Genomic DNA, 8,388 nt, shown 5'->3' with positions numbered 1-8,388 from the left:
GCTAGCTAGCTAGGGTGTTAGTGAACCTATCCATATATGGTGGAGCCAAGCTGGTGGTGTAGGAAGATGATGCACAAAGGAGGTGGTATATGTTATCACAAGCAGTTTGAACACTTCCACTTGGAGGGTACATTGGAATAATGTCATCAAGTACCGATCAACTAGTACATTAGGGAAGAAAATGTTAACATAGAGAATATACATATAACCTAAACTCCATTCGATAGGCCAAGATGAAACATATGAAATAAATCAATGCGATTAATCACACGCATGCCATGACTAATTTAATGTGGCTACTAGTTCTTAAAGGAGGTTTAGATAGTGAGTTGAGATGAGATGAGTTAAAATAAAAGTTTAAAGTTCAATAAAAATTATTAAAATATTATTTTTTTAATATTATTATTATTTTAAAACTTAAAACAGTTGAATTATTTATTATGTTTTAAATAAAAATTTGAGAAAGTTGTAATGATGATTAGATAAGATGAATTTGTGAAACTTTTATATCCAAATCGAGCCTAGTAAAATTAACTTTAGGAAGTATATATTTCAAAACAAACAAATGAGGAAAAGTCATATTTTATTCCATTATACTTGGTCAAGAAATTTATTACTTAGATTGCATATTGGCTTTATTGCTTTTAGAGGTGAGCCATCCACAACCAGGTGACTAAAATCTGACGACCTGAGAGGCAATGATTTTGCATTACTTAATGTGCAAGTCATGCGCACTCATTTAAAAAAAAAAAATTAAGATGAAGTTTATTATTAAAAAAATTAATTTTTTTAGTGTAAATTTCATATTTATCAATTTTTTTTTTAAATGAATGTACAAAATTTGCAAACTTTAAAATTGTAAATATCATTCTTATGTACCTAATCAAGAAGTCTTGATTTTTCAAAGAAAAAAAAACTTATTGTACAATAATCACGTGTATATATAGAGGGATAATATTAAATATAATTAATATCATCAGCATAATAAAAGAAAAGGACTTAGGACTTTTATGGAAATATAAATGCAAATAGCTGATCTCTTACACATGACTGATCATCTCTCGACAGATTTGATGTTTCTCTGATGGGTGAACTTTTAGCAAAAAGAGCCGAATTGATGAATTGCAAGTTTCTATATATATATATATATATATAATATGATATGATCTAGGTTGTTGACCCTATTGTACAAACGTCACATGACACTGAAACAACGAAAGTTAATTTGGTCATCGAAACCAGAAAATCCCAAATTTCGTTGGAGAGAGATCATCAGAGAGAATTTGCCAAATTCCCCAGGCCCCTCTATCCTTGTCAAAGTCTATGTATGTAGAAAGAAACATCGAACGCAAAAGGAAAAGCAAATAATTGACCATTGAAAAAGGGAGAGAAGAAGGTTTGCCATTGCAAAATAAACTCCAATTGCAAAAGAATTCAGGAAGAACTTTCGGTTCATATCTAACATCTTGTCCCCACCAAGTCTCTAGTTTTTCCTTTTTCAATAGTTTTGGTTGTACACCAATACTATACCCCATTACAGCTCCAAGCCAAACTTGCTGAGCATATACATGAGCTCAAAAGCTGTCCCAACACCTGTAGAAAATCCAAAAGTCTCTCTCCTACCGACCTTTGCACGACCCCCATCTGTCAGCTTGTTGTCTCTCTCTCTCTCTCTCTGCTGATCTTCGTGGATGTCGTGCCAATGTAGATTAACAGTGCTTGAAACAATCACTCCCTCCTAATTATAACCCGCGATCTTGAAACTGATTGATCGATGGTCTGGAGGATCCGAACGTTAATTATTGATGTCATGTCCCTGCAAAGCTGCGGCCCCAATTCAATCCCTCAGGATTGTAAGATGATGAACCGTCCCTACCATAACTTCCTGCCCCTCCCGCTGCTGATCCTAGCAACTCCGACATTCGGCTCCCACCGGTCTGAGAATTAAACCCTTGTCCGACCGGCGCACCAATGCAAGTGTAAGTACTAGAGTCCGGTCCGTAGCTTAGGTTTGGGTGGCACTGTTGGTTATTACTGCCAAGAACATGGCCGACACAGTACTCGTTCATCTGATGTTGTTGAGGATTATAAGGTGTCGGAAAGGACATTGGACGAGAAGGAGAAGGGTAAAGATATGGTTGAGGTGGTGGTTGTGGTGGCTGAGGCGGCGGCGGAGGTAACTGGGTGGAGGGAGATCCAGAGAAGAATCTTGGATATCTGAGTTGTAATGTTGGATCTCCATTAATGGCGGTCCCTGCTGCTGGATGATAGCCTCCTGGTATGATTGGCTGGCAGTAGCTAAGATCAGAATATGAAGTAGGCATCCCTTAATTAGTTTTCTTGATCGAGTTCATTCAACAGAGGTGAAATATAATTGAGGGATCTTCTTCCATAGTCTTGAAAAAAATAAAAAATTTAAAAGTAAAAATTAAATCTTTTTGCCCATCTAATTTATCAAATCCTGGGCAAACTTTTATGGTTCATAGCAAACTACTCAATTGATTTGTCAGCATTTTGGGTTGAAAATATCTCTGAAAGGAGAAGAGACCATCAAGGTAAGGAAGATGATGATAAGGATAGAGGAAAAGAAGAGAAAAAGTAATGCAAAAAGTGGATTCTAAAATATAGAAAATGCATACCCTAGATGAGACGGAGTTTGGGAGACTAGGTTATCGGTACTGAAAACCAGCTGACGAGCCCGGTTCAGCGTCTCAGTCTCTCTCTCTGAACATGTGTCCGGCATATACATATATAAAATAAATCAAATCAGTTTCAACACCAAGAAATTCAGCAAAAACTCCCAACTTTTGTTATACTACAGAGATTGACATGACCACGCTAGTTTCATGGGAAAATAATTAAAGAAGTGACCCATTTTCTAGAATATTATTATAATGATAAAACTAGAACTAATTTCTAGCGAGGTGGAGACTGAGATGAATGAATGGATGGAAAGGACATGCCTTGGCGGTGGCGGTTCATGTGTCCCCCAAGAGCCTGAGATTTGCAGAACTTGAGGGAACAAAACCTACATTCGTAGACCTTCCCACAATCGTCTTTTCCATCCTTTCCGCCGCTTTTCTTTTTCCTATAGCCTGAAAACCAAAACTAACCAATTAAAGGGTCTTCGATGAGACGTCCTTTCCTTAGCTAGGGGGCTGAACCCTAATTACCCAAATCATGGATGATTCCGGTAAATAAATTGACTGGACCTTTCTCCTCTTTCAATGCTCATCGTATGAAAGCGGAGAAGGAAAAGAAACAGGGAGAGCTGGAACAAAAAAATCACAGTAATCTTTCCAAGCTACACATCCAAGCATTGAAAACTAAGTGTATAACAAAAAATATATACTTTCCCTTCAAAACTTTGCGAAACCATCTGCATTTCTTCATATTCCTAAATGTTAGGTTTAATATATACGTTTTTATAAAGAAAAATGGGTATATAAAGAAAAATGGGTATTTTTTTTGTATTTAATGGTAGTATAAGAAAAAGGTAGTACCGGAGTAGGAGCTGTCGGCCTCAAAGACTTGTTTACCATGATCTCTAAAATCATCAGGCAAGTTGTTGAGGTCCAAAGGGTTTTCCTCAGGTCTCCTGCAAGTTAAACAGCCAAGAGAAAAAGTTAGAAAAGAGAACATGGGGCAGTAGAGGAGAAGAACAAGACGATGAATAAAAGCAGGTGTGAAGAGGTGTTGTGGGGGAAGACCTACATGTTAGCGACAGAGGGAGACACAGAAAAATTGAGGTAAAACTATCTTTGATCAGATAGGAAGATAGCCAAAGTTTTTTAAAAAAATTAAAAGACTTTCAGTTTGAGACTGCTAGGTTAGAGGCTAGTTTGAGTGATGGTGGTAGAAAAAGAGCTTTGAAAGTTCTCTATCAGTTCCTCTGCCAGCCCCCACAGGACTCTTCTCTCTCTCTCTCTCTCTCTCTCTCTCTCTCTCTACGAGAGAATTGAAAGAACGTAGACGACAGTGGGTCTCGTGACTTTAAAAAGGGCAAGGGATGGGGTAGAGGGAAGCCCTAGCTAGGTATTTTGGCAGTGTCATTTAGTTTGGTTGAGAGGAGATGAGGGAATGAGAGGGACGTTACCTCAGTTTTGCCTTTACTCAAGAAGCCTAGGTATCTATATATTGCACTAAATCTAACTCCTAGTATATATATTTCTATCAGATCTTGATCACATTCATAAAACAATTCTAAGATCGCTGTGTACGTACATGTGTGTATGAAATGATGGATGCCCAATCACATTTTCTAGCATTAAAAAGCAAAGGCGGCCAAGCACTACGCGTGAAATACTTTTATAACATTTATCATATACCTTAAGTTATGGCCGATGAAAACATGCCAAAGACGAGCCTTTTACTTACCTTATCTTGCAGACAAGCCGTCTACGCCCCAGTCGTGCAGGGATCCGCGGATAGTTACTTTCTATAACTTAAAGTTCATATCTTATTTAGATATTTATAGAATCCAAAATATAAAATCATCAAATACTATAAAATTTCTTAATAAAATCTTCCAATGTTCAGAAATATTCAATGAGTAATCTACTATACTTAAATAATTGTCTCCGACATGCTCCAGAATCCTAATCCTTATCTCAACTATTTCAAAATTATCTAAAAAATATTTTGGAGATAAAGGGATAAATTATTAACAACTCAGTAAGTAAAAAATATATTCCAGTGCAAATATGAGCATTTACAGAGTTCAGAATGCATATCAAAATATTTTTACTTTTATAATGCAGAATCAGAATATGTTATAAAAAATATCAGAGCAAAAGTTTCAAAAAATATTCTTATTCAAAGTTCATTTGGCATAATATAACTGAACATTTTTATCTTATAATATCATATCAGAACAGACACTATGTTTAACCCCCGTAATAGGGTTGTGCAAACCCTAATAGCTAACCGAGCCGAAACAGAATATGAATCTTCCCCTCATTTATTCTCAGAACCCGGAGTGTGACATATGAAAGACCACACAGAAAACCACTTTACTTCCAAAATGGGTGCACCGGATATAGAAAAGTTGGTACTAACCCAAACATAGGCCAAAGTTTGTCTCTCGTAGTAAGGTTAGAATGGAACAAAAATAAACAAAATATCATGCTAGAGGTTTTCAGAAATCACATCATATCATATCAGAGTATAGAACATTTTCAGAATAGAACAGAATCATATCATAAAAATATAATTTATACACAAAATTCCATATTCACTCTCTTTTGCATAGTTCAGAAATAAAATGTCAAAATAACTCATGTTCACACCAATCATGCCAGAAAATATTTTATTCTTATACAAAATTTCATGAGTAATGAATAACAAATAACTGAGATTGTTTCATAATTCTTTTCCTAACAAAACATGCATATTTTTTTAAAGTCAACCTCATTTCATTTCTTTTATGCAAAGTTTAGCATAGGAATCCCGCTTATCAGAAATTCTTAAATTTTTAGAATTTCTCCACAACAATATTGAATGAAAATCAATCATTATTTATAAAATAGTTACGTACTTCCATAAATTTTCAATTGAACACGTATATTAATGTTTAAACATAAAATAATAAGTAATCTATTTTTTCCTAAAAATAATCTACAACTCTCGTAATCTTAAAATATCGTAATTTTCCACATTCATAGGTGTCCACTTAATATTCACTTAACCTAATTTCTACTTATTTACAAGTCTATTTAAAAAAATCGAAACCCAACCCATAAAAAAAAATGAATATTCATTGAAATAAAAAAATTACACGGCCCAAAATAATTTAAAACCCAAGTCTGACTCAAAATATTTAACTTCAAAATACTTTAACAAAACACACTCAAATACAAAAAGAACACCAGCAGAAAATATGCCCATGTGGCCCAAAGGGAAAAGTTGTAATTTACTAAAACTAAGCCTCCCTACGTCCTACGTAAAGGGTATAAGTGAAAAACACAAACCAAAGCTTGTTACAAGGAGATACTCGCTAGACCCAGGGTAGTCGTGCAACAGAGAATCACTTGAGAGCAGTTGCGAGGTGGCGAAGACACGGGCAGGGCTGGCGGCTTGAGGTGGCCGATGGAACTCTCTGTGACGACGGGGTGGGCTGGAGACATGGTTCACGATGGGAAACACTTCCCCTGTTTCTATGTGATGCAAACAGAGCACCCCGTTCAAGGCTTTTTGATGGCTGGGCACGGAGCGGTTGGGCAACGTTGTGGCTGGGTGAAAGAGCCTTGGCAATGGGTGGCTGGCTTTGGTGGTTCGTTTGTGTGAGGCAGTACAAAGTGGTTTGGAAACGGGAAGGGCAACGTCACTTCGGCTTGCATGGGCATTGGAACACCTCTCTGTGGTTCATGGTAGGGATCAATCGAGAGGAGCTTGGTAGTGTAAAATACCTAGAGGTGGTGTGGCAACAACCTAGTCTAGGGTTGAACATGATCAATATATGCATCAGGGGCTGTGGTCAACTGTGAAGCTAACGTGTAAATATATAGATAGTGCTGCTATGAACCCTAGGGCAAGAGATGTGCGAGAAAATATGTATATAGGTGGGTTTAAGAGTTTTTAAAGAGAAAATGGAGTCTTTGTAATCCTAATCTGTTTGAAAAATGATAAATAAAAAAAAAAAAAAATCTTTCAAACCGTGGGCTGGATCTGTAAATAAATTAGGCCTCAATTTAAAACTTTAAAAATAATCTAACTTGATTACAAAGAAAAAAAATATTATCAGCCCATAAAAATATTCGATTCAATAAAAACAATTCTAAGAATTTAACTACAATGGCAAACCCATTAGAAAAATTTGATATCCTCTAAAATACAATTTGGGCCCGTAATCATTATGATAAAAAAAAATACTTGAAAACTCAACTAGATTTTCATATATATAAACCTAAAAATTTTTAAAAAACGAAATTGCCAAGATCGGGTATTACATTTTCTCTCCCTAAAAAACTTTCGACCTCGAATTTGTTGCACCTAAAATGAACACTCGAATACTTAAACCTCCATACATATTTACACACATTGCATCACACTTTGAAAGATCCAAATCAAGTCTTAAGTATAAGAAAAAGTCTAGTTGCAAGCACACTTGTACACTAATATGTGCACCAATTTATTGTGATTGGTCAAAAAGTAGATTTTATTAAAAACAGTGCTAATTTAAATTTTAAGTATGAAAGAATCGGTATTGGTACGTAGATTAGTACACGACTTTGCTTGTATATAGCAAAAGTCAAAGTATAAACCTCAACATGCAATTAAAAGCCTAATAATAATTCCAAACTTTCCACATAATCCATGAATCTCATTCAAATAACGAAATAAAATCCCAGACTATCATATCACCAAAACCACGCTTCCGCTGCACACTCTAACAACTTGCAGTCCCACATGCATTGTATCTCAATCAAGTATAACTGAAAGGAACTAATGGTGGGGTCCAAGGTGGACCGAGTCTTGAAGATTTCTTGCCAGTTTTAAATGGGCCAATCATAAGGCCAAGAATTAAGAAGATTAGGAAAACAATGCAAGAATTGGTGCAATTCACTTGAGACGAAACTAGCAATACTCCAACATTCAAGATGGGCTTAAAAGAAGGAGATCCAGTTTTGATCCATGTGATACAAGCTATGGCCAACATACAAGGTATACTTAGAAGAAGAAGAAGATCCAGTTTTGATCCATTTAATACAAGCTGTGGAAGACATGACTTAGAGTTATTATTTGGGCCTATTATTATGTTTAAGTGATTGAAGTTTTGAACTTGTTTAACTCATTAAAAGAGTTTTTTATTAGTTATAGGAATTAGTTTAAAATAATTGGACTTGAGGATGTTTGACCCATATATGTTTTATTTTGTTGAATTAGGGTCTCAAAAGGCTTTTCCTAGTTACTGTAGCTGCAGAACTATTCACTTAGGGGTATTTTTGAAAGAAAGAGTATTATTTTGGCTTAGGGTTTTAATTGGGGTTTAGTTTAAATACTCTTTATAGTCTCATTTTTAAAAAGTTTATGAAATTTGATAAATTTTCTTAATTGTGAGTTGAATTATTTCCTCTTGTTCTTGAATGAACTTTTGAACTTATCAAAAGTAAATCAAAACCTTTGTGGAGTTCCTCCTTTGTAATCTGGGTTCTTGAGGCAGGTTTTTCAACGGGTCTATTTTTATATAATCTAAATTCTTAAAATGAGAAACGGGTCTAAGTTCTTTCATTCACTTGATTTTGACTTTCTTGGATGAGTTTTCAAATTGATTATAGGTTCAAGAAATTCCATTCCTGCGGGTTCATATCACCCTGTGACTTGGGAGAAGGGGAAATCCTCTCAGAACTCCTTCCGCCATGCTATCTTTAATCCAGCATGATTATCTGG

General features: G+C 35.5%; 1 protein-coding gene across 2 annotated transcripts; it reads right to left on the bottom strand.

Annotated features, from left to right (window-relative positions):
- Positions 1 to 1,368: 1,368 nt before the first annotated feature.
- On the bottom strand, positions 1,369 to 4,145 carry LOC122298661 (zinc finger protein JAGGED-like). Of its 2 annotated transcripts, XM_043108514.1 has the most exons (5): positions 3,715 to 4,145; positions 3,504 to 3,598; positions 2,964 to 3,095; positions 2,640 to 2,724; positions 1,369 to 2,298 (listed from the first exon to the last, which is right to left on the bottom strand). In XM_043108514.1, coding segments are annotated over exons 1-5 (804 nt in total). In that variant the 5' UTR covers positions 3,717 to 4,145; the 3' UTR covers positions 1,369 to 1,808. The 2 variants fall into 2 exon arrangements, with proteins under 2 accessions (XP_042964448.1, XP_042964447.1); XM_043108513.1 differs by lacking the exon at positions 3,715 to 4,145 and having other exon boundaries at positions 3,504 to 3,700.
- Positions 4,146 to 8,388: the final 4,243 nt, after the last annotated feature.

This window comes from Carya illinoinensis, chromosome 16, assembly GCF_018687715.1.
Source record: "Carya illinoinensis cultivar Pawnee chromosome 16, C.illinoinensisPawnee_v1, whole genome shotgun sequence".
NCBI lineage: Eukaryota > Viridiplantae > Streptophyta > Magnoliopsida > Fagales > Juglandaceae > Carya > Carya illinoinensis.
Note: the sequence above shows the minus strand (reverse complement) of the source record. Positions and strands in the feature narration are given on the sequence as shown.

What these genes read in the sequence shown, in the direction of transcription:
- LOC122298661 (XM_043108513.1), bottom strand. Translation starts at nt 3,642, where the DNA reads ATGTTCTCTTTTCTAACTTTTTCTCTTGGCTGTTTAACTTGCAGGAGA. An exon ending in CATGAACCGCCACCGCCAAG is followed by an intron (nt 2,725 to 2,963) that starts GCATGTCCTTTC and finishes ACACATGTTCAG; the next exon opens with AGAGAGAGACTGAGACGCTG. An exon ending in CAAACTCCGTCTCATCTAGG is followed by an intron (nt 2,299 to 2,639) that starts GTATGCATTTTC and finishes TTCTGATCTTAG; the next exon opens with CTACTGCCAGCCAATCATAC.